At 40.6% G+C, this 15,927-nt stretch overlaps 1 protein-coding gene across 1 annotated transcript in view; it reads right to left on the reverse strand.

Moving 5' to 3' along the window:
• C5 (complement C5) overlaps positions 1–15,927 on the reverse strand; it is a 99,481-nt gene that overhangs the window by 15,959 nt on the left and 67,595 nt on the right. Inside the window, exons 26-33 of the mRNA XM_021927208.2 lie at positions 14,541–14,700; positions 13,718–13,813; positions 11,901–12,072; positions 8,507–8,712; positions 6,589–6,741; positions 3,753–3,815; positions 2,607–2,688; positions 1,474–1,531 (exon numbers count right to left, since the gene is read on the reverse strand). Of these exons, the coding sequence (XP_021782900.1) occupies positions 1,474–1,531; positions 2,607–2,688; positions 3,753–3,815; positions 6,589–6,741; positions 8,507–8,712; positions 11,901–12,072; positions 13,718–13,813; positions 14,541–14,700 (990 nt within the window). The remainder of the gene's footprint in view (positions 1–1,473; positions 1,532–2,606; positions 2,689–3,752; positions 3,816–6,588; positions 6,742–8,506; positions 8,713–11,900; positions 12,073–13,717; positions 13,814–14,540; positions 14,701–15,927) is intronic.

Raw genomic sequence — 15,927 nt, forward strand, 5'->3', positions numbered from 1 at the left:
GAAAATAGAACACATCAGAAAGGATTGAGGGACGATGGAAAGATCAGGGAAGAAGTCTGTGTTACAGTCCTGGCTCTACCACTATCTGATCACACTGTGTGATCACCAAAGCCAAATGTATATACATATTTTCAAATACCTACATATTCTTTTCCTTTTTGGAGACAGGGTCTCACTTTTTCATCCAGGTTGGAGTGCAGTGGCATGGTCACAGCTCACTGCAGCCTCAACATCCTGGGCTCAAGCAATCCTCCTGCCTCAGCCTCCCAAGTAGCTGGGACTACAGGTGCGTGCCACCATGTCTGGCTAATTTTTAAAATTTGCTATAGAGATGGGGTCTGGCTATGGTGCCCAGGCTATTCTTGAACTCCTGGGCTCAAGCAATCCTCTCTCCTTGGCCTTCCAAAGTGTTGGGATTACAGTATGAGCCACCGTACCTGGCAAAAAACCTACACTTTCATAAATATTTTAGGATGGTGGCTGTGGTAAGCAGAATAATGGCCCCCAAGGATGTCCATGTCCTAATCCCCTGAACCTGTGAATGTGTTACCTTATGTGGCAAAGAGAACTTTACAGATGTGATTAAATTAAGGATTTGAGATGGGGGTTATTTGTGTAGGTCTAATGTAAAGACAAGAATCTTTATGAGGAAGGGAAGCAGGAGAGTCAGAGAAGGAGGTGTGATGATCGAAGCAGGGGTCACAGTCAGAGAGAGATTGGAAGATGCTGTGACACTTGTATTGAAGACAGACAGGGGCCACAAGCCAAAGAACACAGGGAGCCTCTAGAATTTGGAATAGGCAAACAAATTCTAGAGCTTCCAGAAGGAATACAGCCCTACCCAACTCCTTGATTTTAGGACTTCTCACCTCTAGAATTGCAAGATAGTAAAACTGTGTTAGTTTAAACCATTATGTTTGCAATAAATTGTTACCTAGCAATAACAGGAAACTTAGTCAGGAGAGGGTTTAACATCAATGGTTCTCAACCCTGGCTACCATTAGAATGACCTCTGGAGCACGGGACATTTGAACATCTCTAAGAGCTGTCCAGCTGACTTCAATGTGCAGGTTGAGTTGAGAATCTAGCTAATAATGGCCAGGGATTTTGTTAGGTAAGTGTGATTTTTCTAAGTAAGAGAGTAGGAACTGTTTTTGAGAGAATCTTTTATATTTTTTTCCTGTTGTTTTTTTTTTTTTAATCACATCTCTATCCCTCTGAAAGAAAGAAAAAATTAATATTATACTGTTTGAATCAGAAGACAAAAATGAGAGAGAAAACTATTCTGAGCAAAACCAAGGCTGTTTTTTACGGTAAGTGGCTATTTAAGAATACATGTGTTCTGCGTTTTTAAACAATTGAACAATTTTGTATCTTCTGGGCATACTAAAATTTGAAAATATATAAAGAAACAATACTAAAACAAAAATGAGAACTTGGAGTCTATACTCACTTTTGTGGAAATGGGCTCACCTGGCACATGCTACTATGCGTTTGTAATCAGAGTTTCCGTAGCCTCTGTAGTGGGATGCTGGCATACACAACAAGAAAGCAAACAGACAAATATAAGAGTAAACTGTTTTCAGCTGCTTTGGAACGTGTCAGAACAGAATCATTAATGAACAGATCTCTGAACACACTTAAAAATGATTTGTGATTTGGAAGTTTAGATACTTTCAGCGGTTCTAATGGAAATTCATGGCTATTGACAATACCAGGAAGTATTTAAATAATTAATTTAAATAATTAAAGTCTTTAAATAATTAACAGTTCATTGCTGTCAAATAATTTATAATTTAAGGAAGAAATTATTAAAGATAAATATGTATTGGTAATATGTTTGGGGGATGTTGGAGGGAGGAAGAGCAGATGCCTTGATTTGCTGGTAGTTGGGAAGTTTCCTGTAGGAACAGGCATCTGAGCCATAGATGGAAAATATCAGGGCAGAGGCAGCAGCACTCATTCTGACCCTGGAGGCAATGGGGAGAGGAGGAGGACTGGAGTGTGCAAGTGGACTTGCTTTTGGACCAAGAAGGGAGAACCAACCAGCAGAGGGATGTGAGGGCCTTGGGTTTAAAAAAAAAAAAGGGTCGGGGGTACATTTAAAGAAAGAACGGTAAGTACAGGAGAGACTAAGTTAAAGATGGAGGCAGAGAAGTGTTCATTTGCTTGACCCCTTGGAATACAGAAAGGCTAAGGGATGGAAAACTAACGGGGTGATAAGGGAATTCAAGGTCCTAGATTGGAAGGTTAACACAAAAGTAACAGAAATGCCGGCTTCTGTAATTAGACCTTAATGTGGCTTTACAACTAGTTACACTCTTTAAAAGTAACATAGTCAGTCAAAACAATTTATTGATCAATAGCAAATACATTTAGCTTAGTTATTGTTATTTAATATTAGCTTCCAACTGTATTAAAGAGTTATATCTATTGCAAAAAATATATCTAATGTAAAAAATTTACTTGGATGTCAACCTGCTAAAGTATTTGATCAAGAAATTTTGCTTTTTGAGTAAGCACATTTTTCCTAATCAGAGAAGCTCTCTATGTATAAACATGCTTTATTTTTAGCCAAAATTACAGGGTAAATCATGCTGTTTTACCTTCAATATCCTGAGTATCAATTTTCAAATAAAAGCTGCAAACTTCCTCAGAGGTACTGGTTTTGTGAACTACAGTTGTTACCTACATTGGGGACAAGTAAGCAAGAAGAGTCTATTTAAAGTGGGAAAGTGACAAAGGTATTATGGCAACACTGCTGCTGCAGATGGGATGCTTGAAGAATCATTTTCATAATCCAGCACAAACGGTGTACATTAGCGACTCACTTTTCCAGCAGCTGGACTCTAAGCAAACTCCATAATCTAAACCTGAGAGGCCCAAAGTAAGCAAAAAATGACTTCTGGCCGGTCAGAATCTTGGTCTAAATTCCATGCAGTCAAATCTGGGCACCTTACTCTATAGGAGAGCTCCTAAGGTTCTTGTTCTTGAACCTTTCCACTTTAATTTTACACACACCACCACAAGGCTAAGGAGTGTGGGTTTCTTCCAGCCACACACCATAATGGCAAACAGCAAATTATAGGTGTGTGTGAATGGGCAGAGGTGTGCCAGAAGTAGATACATTGACACCAACCAGAAGTGGCAGAAAAGTGGACAACCTCTCCTCCCCCATATAAACTTACAACAGTCCTTGAAGGAATGAATGTACTAAAGATAAAAATGTGATTAAAATTAGTAATAGAATGTTAATTTATGCTCAGAACATGTAATTCAAGAATGCATGAACATACTTAAACAGCCTAGAAAAATTTGCATCTGCCAGCCGGGCATGGTGGCTCGCTCCCGTAATCCCAGAACATTGGGAGGTCAAGATGGACGGATCAATTGAGGTCAGGAATTTGAGACCAGCCTGGCCAACATGGTGAAACTCCGTCACTACTAAAAATAAAAAAAAAATTAGCCGGGCCTAGTGGCATGTGCCTGTAATCCCACCTACTCGGGAAGCTGAGGCAGGAGAATTGCTTGGGAGGTGGAGGTTGCAGTGAGCCAAGATCACACCAGTGCACTCTAGCCTGGGTGACAGAGTGAGACTCCATTTAAAAAAAAAAAAGAAAAAAGAAAAAAAATTGCAACTGCCAAGTGGCTAAAATGAAGAAACAAGCCTTTATGAATAACACATAAACCCCCCAAAATGCTTAGTACAAATAGACACATAACTCATTATTGGATATCAATTAAATACTTACATGTACCGTAGCCAAGCCACTGCCAAATCCTGTACTGACAACGAGGTCATCATTGAGAAGCACCTGGAAAGACAATAGAGAAACCATGCTTTCTTTCATCATTTGATAGGGAGGGAGAATAGAGTTATGAAAAGTGGGCTGACACCTACCAGCCTCCTCTCTCAGATCTCCTCTGAGAGTAACTGGATGAGACACTGAAAATCCTATGCCCACGGCAGGTGCTAAACAAGGCTAGTATTTTCCCCTTTCCCTTCTACATGTAAATAAGATGTCTGAGATCTCCTGAGTGAACCAACAAAAGCAGCATGTCAGAGGTCACTTCTGGTTACCTTTTCATTTACATATGGCCATGGTAAATCTGGATCTTCATCTCCTTTTGCCAACTGAATAAATTCCTTTCTGTGCCTAGCTCAGGAATCAGCATCCTGTGTGCCAATGGAGATCGTTTTCATCAGAACCCAGAGCAGGGAACCTCCACATAACTTGAAAGTGGGTGCATCTATCTTTGGTCCTCTCTGAGTTCCTCCTTTGCACCCTTTTTCCATCTCTTGATGATTTATCTTTTCCACTTGTCATGGCCTTTGTTTGCAGAAACTCCTGGCACCCCACCCCAAACCACTAGCACCCCACTCAAGCCTGCCAAATCCTTAGTTGCTGCTGCTCTTCTTCCCACTCTGCTAGTAGGAAAGTGAAGACATAAATGGAGTTAACTCATTCTCCTGCCCAGAGGAACTTTGTCATTCAAATGCTCCCTAATTTGTGGAAAGTAGGGGAGAGATAATTTTGAGCCCGAGGAGTTGGCCCTTCCTTTATTCCAAGCCTCCCCTTTCCTTTGCTTAGCACAATAATGCAAGAGGGATTGGGCATATGTTAAAGTTTCTCAATCTTTCCTTCAAATTTTAGTAAATGTAGGAAAGTAGGTCACTGTTCTTGTTCTCCCTGATAGAATATAGCAGCATTTGCTGGAAAACGAGTGTTTTGAGATACTGCATGTGAAAAGCATGCATGACAAATAAGTTTGGGAAATGCTGTGCACTGTTCCCTGCCTCTGCCCCTTTTCACGCCCAGAGTCACCACACTTAATCACATACACATTACAGAACAGGGGAATTCTGGATTAAAAAACTTGTTTAACTTCATTTAAGCTAGAGTTTTTCATGCACACTCAACCACCTAACACTCTTTCACGGAACACATTTCAGGAAATGTTGGAGTAGAAAATTCCACACTGGATAATAACAGCCCAGGTGTTACGTGGAAGCAGCATCCTGGGCTAAGGTTTAAATTTTGCTAGGATGACAAGAGGCCTCTTACAGCATTATCCCTATAGAAAAGAATAATTCCAGCTACCTCAGGTAGCTGGAAGGTCAAGAGATCCTCTTTAGAGCTCAGACTCAGAACATGAATCTCTGGTGAACTCTAAATGATCCCAGGGAAAGAAGACATATTCCCAAACTAGGGACCACAAGCACAAATGCCTGCAGAGGCCTGGACACAAAGCAGGTATGAACATAAATGCACATGCATACATCCTGTGACTGGTGGGGACTGCAGTAAATTGCAGAAGCCATGCCAATGCCCAGTGCCTTGCTGCCAGGTCTTTTGGTTTATTAAGGGAAGTTGGGAATCAGGTTTTTATTTGAAATCTCTGGATCTTTAAATGTTGGCATATATCTACGTCTATGTTTATATCCATATCCTTTTATTTAGTATGGGCCACCAGTTTGCAATTTTTGCATTAAATTTTATTTCTCCACTGGGCATGGTGGCTCATGCCTGTAATTCCAGCACTTTGGGAGGCCAAGGTGAGTGGATCACCAGAGGTCAGGAGTTTGAGACCAGCCTGGCCAAATGGTGAAATCCCGTATCTACGAAAAATACAAAAAATGAGCTGGGTGTGGTGGCAGGCGCCTGTAATCCCACCTACTTGGGAGGCTGAGGCAGGAGAATTGCTTGAACCTGGGAGACGGAGGTTGCAGTAAGCCGAGGTTGCACCATTGCACTCCAATCTGGGCAACAAGAGCGAAACTCCATCTCAAAAAATATATATATATATTTCTCATACTTGTTTACTTTTAACAAACACCAATTTGTGAAAGATGTCAACAGTGAGGACTATTTCCAATTACTGTACATTTAAGTATACTTTAATGTAAACACAGTAATTAGAAAAATATGTATTAGCAGCTATATGTGGGCAGCTAATATTAATAGAGAACACAGTTTTTCCAACATGTCTTTTTCTTTGTGAAATTTTCATAAGCCATCAAAGTTACCACCTTTAAAAATCCAGCAGTAGCAAAGGACATGGGGCAAGGAGCTGGGGACCCTAAAGGCTGACTCCAGCCTGGCCACAGTCTGCATGTATGACCAGGGCCAGAAGGAACCACTAGCAGCTTCCCAGACATGCCTTCCCTCCTACACTCACTGTACTGCTCTGTGTGCTGTTATCTATGTCTGGAATGTTCTTCCTTTTTCTTCACTTGTCTAACTCATTCTGATTTTTTCAGATTTAACCCAGACAGCTGGACACATCTGACAAACTCCTCCCATCTTTCAGCCAGGATCAGGAGGGCCCCTCTGTACTTCCATGTACCTATCAAGACTCTTATTTTTCACTATCTGCTTAAATGACAATCTCCCTGCACTACGCTGACTGTGTTTTATTTTTGAATCCTCAGCGCCCAGGATATAGCAGGCATCCCTGCTTAGGACATAACAGACACTCAATATATGTTTAAGTAGCGAAAAGATAGATTTATAAAATAACGAGTGGGACAGATGATTTCAATGGTCTCAGCCAATTGTAAAATACTACACGAAGTTCTTCATTTACCTCTACTGGCCTCCCAAGGAAATTCTTGTCTGTCATTTTATAATTATGTAAGGGACCTTTATGCTTGTAAGCAACATCGATGTCCATATTCAAGCGGAGCTGTTTAACCAGGAGTGAATATTCTGTCAGGCCCTCGATGGCATTGATTGTGTCCTGTCAACAATCAGCAAGGCACAAAAATATGTTTAGTTCATTGATGTACTCCCTATTTACAAATGCCCTTTTTATGGGGGGTAGGGCAGCATTGTCTGGAGATGAAACTCCAGCTGACGCAGTAAGACTGGTTAAGAGCCCCATTGTGGAGGGGGAAGAAAGATCTCTCCCTCCTCAATAAAGATGATGCTGTTAGCAAGGACAGGAAGGAAGTGTGGCCTCAGATCTGGGTCCTCTATATGTTCTGCAAATGTAACCTCAGGCAAATCACTGTTTGCAGAATTCCTCTGAGTCTTTGCATGATTATCTCTTCCTCATCCTTCAGTCTGAGCTTAAGTATCTCCACAACAAGGCCATAAACTCCCCTTTCCCATTATTCTCTGTTTTAATGTTACCTTTTTGCCCTTTATAGCACTCATCTCAATTTGTAATGCTTTTATTTATGGTTTATTGTTGGCCTACCCCACTGCAATGTAAGATTCATGAGGCAAGTAGGTAATATATTTTTCTTGATGCCTGCTGTGGTTTGAATGTGTCCCCCAAAGTTCATGTGTCGGAAAGCTTGGTCCCCAATGTGGCAGTGTTAGGAGGTGAGGCCTAATGGGAGGTGTTTGGGCCATGGGGGTGCCACTTTCATAAATGGATTAATGCTGCTTATTGTAGAAGTGAATTTGTTACAAAAGGATGAGTTTATACCCCACTCCCACCAACCCCCCACTCCACCTACTCTTTGCCCTTCCACCATGGAATAATGCAACAAGAATGCCTTCATCAGGTGCAGCCCCCTGATCTTGGACTTCCTAGGACCCAGAACCATGAGCTAATAAATTTCTGTCCATTATAAATTATCCAGTGTGTCATTTTCTGTTATAGCAACACACAATGGACTAAGGTAATATCCATTGCATTTAGTAGGTACATAAATATTTGTTGAAGGAATAAATGAATAAACTTTATCTTTCTGGACCTCATCTTTCTCATCTATAAAACTGAGAAACATGACTAGATCAGAGATGTTAAACAATGTGGCCATTCCCTCTGCCTATATCTAGGGGGCAAATGCTAATCAATAGGGCACTCTTTTCTGCTAACCCTATAATTGTACCCAAGATAAAACACATTAGATGGTCAGTAAATTAATACTGAAGGCCCTCTCTATGTCTAAATTTTATATATATAAATATACACACTCCATCATTATCTAAACATCCAGGCAACAGGGAAGATATTAGCATTCAATCTAAACTTTGAATATAAACATTTATTATACAACTACATAATAATTGGTTGTAATAAAAATACATACTCAAATGAATTTACATTAAATAGCTAGATAGATTAACATATAACAATCAGTATTTCTCTCACTTTTTATTTATTTCGTTGTGGAGAAGGAGCATCAATACCTTTGTCTACATGGCAACCACTATTTATTACATAGGATATGATATAATTGCTAATAACCTTACTAGCCTTTCATGGTGATTTAGAATAATGAAGGAGGTACTGGGCTTAAAGTCAGGAGACACGAGTTCTGATTCTGGCTCTGCCATGAATTCCCTGAGTGAAACTCCCTGAGCTAATTTCCTCTTCTGTATAATAAGAGTGTTGATGCAGATAACTTCTAGGGGTCCTTCAATTCTAGACATTATTCATATCTATTGCACGTTCATTTGGTGGACAAAGCCATGGAGGCCAGATGAGCGTGGTGTGGGAGAAAATAAAAATGTCTACAGGAAGATGAAACAAGACAAAGAAATGTTACCTGGGTTGAATAAAAGCCACCTCCATACCTCTGCTCTTCTGATAGCCATTTGATGATTGGGTTAACATAATTTATGTCTTTCAAGTTCAGACTGGTGAGTAAAGCATAGGCAGTTGTTTCTACCATACGTGCTGTACCAGTGTTAGGTACAGAGCTGTCTTTATGTTGAAGACTGTCTTTCCAAAAACGATAAATGGGTGGATTACCTGAACACCAACAAATCACATTCATTAATATGATTAAAAATGTGAATTTGACATAATAATTCTACCAGGTGTATTATGGCCTTCCAGTTTCTAGAAGCTACTTACTTTTTCTTGTTAGAGGAACTTCCTAAAGATGACCAATGCAAAGAGAGATCCCTTAATGTGGTGCTACTTGTCTTTACACATTGAGCATCCCTAATCTGAAAATCTGAAATACGAAATGCCTCCCAAATCTGAAAGTTTTTGAGCTCTGACATGATGCCACAGGGAGGTAATTTCATCCCTGACCTCATGTGACAGGTCACAGACAAAATACAGTCAAAACTTTGTTTCATGCACAAAATTATTGACAATACTGTGTAAAATTACTTTCAAGCTGTGTGTAAAGTACATATGAAACATAAATGAATTTCATGTTTAGCCTTGAGTCCCATCCCCAAGAAATATCATTTTATATATGTAAATGTTCCAAAATCTGAAAAAAAAATCTGAAATCTGAAATACTTCTGGTCCCAAGCAGTTCAGATAAAGAACACTCAACCTGTTTTTCGTTTTTTTTGTATGTGTGTGTTTTGAGACAGGATCTTGCTGTCACCCAGGCTGGAGTGCAGTGGTGTGATTGTAGCTCACTGCAGCCTCAATCTCTTGGGCTCAGTGATGCTCCCACCTCAGCTTCTTGAGTGGCTGGGACTACAGGGATGTGCCACCATGCCCGGTTATGTTACCCAGCCTGGTCTCAAACTCCTGGGCTCAAGCAACCCTCCTACCTTGGCCTCCCAAAGTACTGGGATTACAGGCATAAGCCACTGCACCCGGCCTCAATCTGTATTTTAAAATCAACATGGTACACATGTAGTAGGAAGGGGAAGTTTAGTAGAGTGGAAAGTACAGTAAACTGGGAATCAGTAGACCCAGCTTCTAGTCTTTCTTTCATTACTAACTTACCATGTCATGTTGGGCAAATTCCTTTAGTTCTGTGTGACTCAGTTTCCTAAAACCTGTAGTACAGATAACACTTTCTTCTATGCAGTGAAACTCAAATGAAATACTAAATTAAAAGATGTTGCAAACTAGAAAGCACCACGCATATATAAGGAATTATTATTATTATTATTATTACTGACACTAAAAAGTCAACTGGAGAACCTTTTTCCCTGATAGGAAAATTTACATCTTGGAAATTATGAGATTACACCTAAAGCCTTAGTTCAGTCTTTGATTATTTCTTTCCAATTTAAAGCACTCAAGACAATTTCACACATGCAGCACTTTTCGTAAATTAGGCTGTAAATTATATTTGTTATTTAAACCTGTAAACCTCAAATCCTTTTTGGAACAAACTATTTTTTTTAAAGTAATGTATATGTGGAAATCATATTTGAAGGTTAGTAAAAATTTTGATGTATATGTTTATAATTCATAACTACATTATTTGCATGACCTTGAAAATTATGTTGACCCTTCCTCTCAGAGTCTCAGATTTGCTGTATTTAAAATGAAGAGTTGAGTTTAGGATTTTAAAGAAACTCAACCGGAACAATTCTTGGGTTATTAAGTTCCCTTCTAGCTCTTAAATTCTATGATTTTATGATCCATGTCTCACAATACCCAAGACATTTCTTTTGTGTTATTTTTGAAGTATCATACAAGTGGTTTTGAGGCATATGTCAAAATATAGTAATTTTTAAATGATGACACAAATCATATTTTGTAGATGGTCATAAACCTCAGTAAGATTTATAAAACTTCTAGAAAATCTTAGCTAGAAGAGGACTCCAAAGTGCCCAGTCATGCCAATAATCACTGCTACTCTCTATTTTTTGTCTCTCGACCTACAGGAAGCAGTATCTTTATTTTTCAAAACCAAACACATACTTTTATAACAAACCTGGTGAAATATAAGCCAGGTCATGCACTCCTTTGCTTAAAATCCCCCAGTGGCTCCCCTTTTCACTCTCAAAGCTGAAATTAAAGTTCCAGGGCTCCTTCTGGTCCCCATGGCACATTGCTGTGGATAAGACATGGGTACTCCTTGCTCTCGGTGGAAGCAGCCCTAAACTAGGGTACGTGGGCAGGGGAGTGGAGCACAGGCTGGATTTCAGCCTCGATTCACTTGATTGCTTAGGTGCTTTGTCCACTGCACAACTGTTTACAGAAGCCCTGAAGAGTCTCTCTAATGCCTCAGATGACCTTCCTTTGTTCCCTCACCTTTTCCTTCCCTGACCTCACTTCCTACTCCTCTTCTCACTCCTCTGCAGTCACACTGGCCTCCTTGCCATTCTTGGAGCACCAGGCATGCCCATGCCTCAGGGCATTTGCATGTGCTGTTCTCCACCAGGTACACCCTTCTAGATAGCCACAGGACTTGCTTCTTCACCTCCTTTCAGCTCTTGACTCAAATACCATTCTCTCAGTGAAACTTAAGCCCAGTCAGCCTGTCTGAAATTATAACCCATCCTCTCACCTTGTCTCCTCTCCCTGCTTTATTTTTCTTCATATCAGCCATCACCACCTATTCATAAAGCTTTACTTATTTATCATGTTTGTGTCTTCCCAGTTAGAATTTAAGTTTCATGACAGCCTGGATTTTGGGGAGCCTGTTTTGTTTATTCCTTTATTCCCAGAGACTGGAATAGTGCCAGATGTATAGAAGGTGTCCATAGGATACTCAATGCATATTTATTGAATAAAGGAATAAATAGAGGACAGGTGTGGTGGCTCATGCCTGTGATCCTAGCACTTTGGAAGGCTGAGGCAGTAGGAGTGCTTGAGCCCAGGCATTTGAGATCATCCTGGGAAACATAGTGAGACACGTATCTGCAAAATAGAAAAAAATTAACTGGGCTCAGTGGTGTGCACCTGTAGTCCCAGCCACTTGGCAGGCTGAGGTGGGAGGATCACTTGAGCCCAGGAGATCGAGGCTGCAGTGAGCCACGATCATGTCACTGTATTCCAGCCTGGGTGACAGAGCGAGAACCTGTCTTAAAAAAAAGAATAAATGCTTGCTGAATGAATGCGTGAATAAATGAATGAATAACAGCACACATTACATTGTATTGTGATGGTTTGTTCCTTGAGGAAGGAATTGAATCTTACTCAAGTTTACATGTCACTACCCACTTCCCAGATTTAGCAGACTTTATGTCTTAGTGAATGCTCGCTGAATAAATGTATGGAACAAGTTATACCTTTAACCAAAGCTTCTCTCTTCAAAGCTGAAACAATTGAACGAAACTGTGGGTGAGTTTTATCTCCCAGGGAAAGAGCATAGGCAGAAATGGCCAATGTAAAGGTGCTCTGGGCTGGCAGTGTATTTTCAAGCAGAAAGGTGTCAGCTTTAATTAGAGCTGTGTTGATTTTCTGGAAACAAGAGAAGATACTTCAGTTTCTATGTCAAGCAACCACCTATCAAGTGATACGAACTACCCTTAGATCCCACTATCCTGGAGCAAAGAAGATGGGGGTGAAAAGAGGACTGACCTAATGGAAAGGGATGGCTTCCCAGTGAAGAAAATTCCTCCGAGAGAAGGAGCAGAGCATAATCTTGGCAGGGACAATGAGGTTGTCCAAATCAGGTTAAGCTTTTTGCCTCTGAATTCTCACTTTCCTTTCAGAGGTTTTGTGCCTTTAGTTTCTGATTACACCATCAGACCTAGTCTCCAGGAAGAAAAGCCACCAAGCATAGACACAAGTTTTTGTTTGTTTGTTTGTTTGTTTGTTTGTTTGTTTGTTTTGAGAGGAAGTCTCGCTGTCGCCCAGGCTGGGCGCGATCTCGGCTCGCTGTCGCCCAGGCAGTGGCGCGATCTCGGCTCACTGCAAGCTCCGCCTCCCGGGTTCACGCCATTCTCCTGCCTCAGCCTCTCGAGTAGCTGGGACTACAGGCGCCCGCCACCACGCCCGGCTAATTTTTTTGTATTTTTAGTAGAGACGGGGTTTCACCGTGTTTGCCGGGATGGTCTCGATCTGGTGACCTTGTGATCCGCCCGCCTCGGCCTCCCAAAGTGCTGGGATTACAGGCGTGAGCCACCGCGCCCGGCCCATAGACACAACTTTTATCGTTCCCTCTCAGCGGAGTTGCAACAGGCACACAGGTTCAAGAGGAGTTATACTTTAAAAAAATAAAACAATAAGTAGCAGAAAGAAATCTAAACTGCCAAAATACTTTTAGATCCTAAGAATGCCTGGGTAAATAGTCCCGATCACCAGTCCCGACACCACCAAAATGGTTGTGTTGGACAAGTGGCCCAGGAGAAAGCCTGCTGCAATGCTGCTAACATCCTGCCTGGCTCCTTCTCTCCCAGCTCCACATGCATCTCTCACCCATGTGGCCACTAGGTGCCAACTGGTCCTCTAGGCCCCTGGAAACTAGTCTTCATTGATTATTTTGTCTTGTTAAGCTTTTGAAACAAACTGAAAACAAATGGTTTTGTTTTATGATTCCAGTTTTGCAAATCCACTTGAGATTTTCCATGTCAACCTTGGAAATCTTCTATGTTGATTCACTTAGGTGGCTCATCACTTTTCTCCCGTTTCCAAGCAAATGTTGTTTGGAAGGATTTGGAGGATACGCATTTGCTGTTGTGTATCCTCAGTACTTGCACAATACAGAGTGCTTTCACTATAGGACAACAGTAACATATATAAAGCAAGATTTCGCAGAGATAAGACAGAGAAGCTGGGAGCACTGGATCATTCTCCCATCACAGTTCCAGCTATCAGTTTTAGACCCAGCTCTACAATTTATTAGCCTGTGACACTGGGCAATTGAATTCACCTTACTTACAGTCCTCAGCTTTCTCAACTGTCAATGAGTAGGTTGGACTAGGTGGTTTCTAATATCTATCATTGTTCTGAAATCTTTCAATTCTGGAGTTTAAGTTATTTTCAAGTAATTGGAAAGAAGGAAAAGAAGCTTTTGAAACTAAAGGTCTTCTGATTGGTGGCCCCTTCAGTATATGTTACAGAAATAGATGATGGGTGTGAGACAAAGAAAACAGTTACTTACCACCAGAGGGCATATATCAAAAGCCTTTCTAATTCCAATCACAGTAAAGGCTGTAAGATATAAGCTGTTCTCTCGGGCTTCAACAGGCAAGGTACCCTAAAAAGAAGCAATGTTTTAAAAGGAGAGTGAAATGGTGTCTTTAAAGTGAAATGACCTGGTTCTACTCTGTGGGTTTTTTTGTTTGTTTTGTTTTTGAGATAGAGTCTCACTCTGTCACCCAGTTTGGAGTGCAACGGCGTGATCTCGGCTCACTGCAACCTCCATCTCCCCGGTTCAAGCTATCCTCTGGCCTCAGCCTTCTGAGTAGCTGGTACTACAGGCGCGCACCACCACGCCCAGCTAATTTTTGTATTTTTAGTAGAGATGGGGTTTCACCATATTGGTCAGGCTGGTTTTGAACTCCTGACCTCATGATCCACCTGCCTTGGTCTCCCAAAGTGCTGGAATTACAGGTGTGAGCCATCGCGCCTGGCCTCAACTCTGTGTTTTAAGCCTTATCTCCCACTTTTTCCCTTCCTGCTTCTCATTTCTCAATAAGCCCTGGGTCTATCTCGCTTGAGTGCTTTCACTTGCCCCTTTCCCTCCACCCTGATAAATGAGAGGTCTAAGATATCACTTCTCTGATCTCTAGTGAACTGTCTGAAGATCGCTTCACTTCAGATATTATGGGAAGACCTTTGTATTTTTTGCTTGTTCACAAAAGGAATTTCTTGTAGAATTACATTTTTTTTCCTTCTTCTTCTTCATCCTCCCATAATCGGATGAGAATAAAACTCAAACTGTAAATAAAACTATTGCCAATTTTTGCATTTGGTTTCCTTACCTGTAATTTTATTGGTTGATACTGTGAATTTTCCTTGAAAGATCCATTATCTAACTGATAATTCTCAACCAGCCACAATAAAGAATTACATATTGAATTTTGGTTCTGCTCTACATATTTATGTACTTGTCCAAGTACTCTTAAAGCAAAAGCTGTTAACCTTTAAGACAAAATAAAATAAATAAATATTTAGAACACTGAATCCCTTTTGACTTTCAATTAGTTTATACAACTTTATTCTTTACAAGAAAATAACATTTTAAAACACACAATTCCAAAGTAAGTCACCACTTTACAAAGGAAGGGAAGATTTTTGGAATACCTCCAAAACATTCGGTAAACAAATGTGAACAGCACATCTTCTGTGATTACAACATTGTTAGCTAGCACACAAGCTAAAAATTGATTCCTGATAAAAGAATTACACTCTAAAGTTAACAGAGATAAAATAAATAGTTTTTGAGTCAAGGCATTGACCCATGAACATGAGGCATGAAAAAGTAAATCATATAATTCTAGATTGCAAAATCTGTACATGCCATGGAATCTAAATTCCTATATGAGGCCCCAAGTCCCCTTTCCCAATATCCCTGGAGTGTTTATCTCACTTGTCTTTGAGTGCTGCCATTGACACAGAACTTAATACCTCACAGGAAATTTTAATGATCATTATTACTTAGTCAAAAAGCAAATTCAAGTCTCTACTAATACCCATCGAAGAGTATCAGAGAGGATTGGGCTCATCCCCCCCATAACATCTCTTCACTCTCTCAGTCGCCCAGGAGTCCCCACTCCCCAAGGCCTCAGATGTCTGAGACTCAGACCACTTTGCTCGCTCTCCCACTTCCCCTCACTTAAAAAATTTGTGTTTCTTTTTCATTTTCATTTTTAAAATGTACTTTAAGCATTTTTAAAGAGGTAAAACCCTCACATGATTCAAAAATCCAAAAGTGAAGCCTGGGTATCATATGAGACCTTGTCTCTACAAAAAATGCAAAACATTAGACAGACATGGTGGCATGCACCTATAGTCTCAGCTACTTGGGAGGCTAAGGTGGGAGGATTACTTGAGCCCAAGAGGTAGAGGCTGCAGTAAACTGAGATTGTGCCACTGCATCCAGCCTGAGTGACAGAGACCTTTTCCAAAAAAACCCAAAAAACCCAAAAGCACAAAGGGATATATAATGAAAAGTCCCCTTCTAGCAGTCCCTGTCCCCCTCCACCTCCCAACAGAAGATGACCATTGTTTCTTGTACATTCTTACAAATAGTAGATGCAACAATATAGCCTTCCCATCTACCTTTCCATCCCAACCACACCAAAATAGTGGGAGAATGTTTACATTATCCTGTACTTGGCTTCTTTTCTATTTAGTAATATGCCTTAG

This window comes from Papio anubis, chromosome 13 (genome assembly GCF_008728515.1).
Source record: "Papio anubis isolate 15944 chromosome 13, Panubis1.0, whole genome shotgun sequence".
NCBI classification, from domain to species: domain Eukaryota; kingdom Metazoa; phylum Chordata; class Mammalia; order Primates; family Cercopithecidae; genus Papio; species Papio anubis.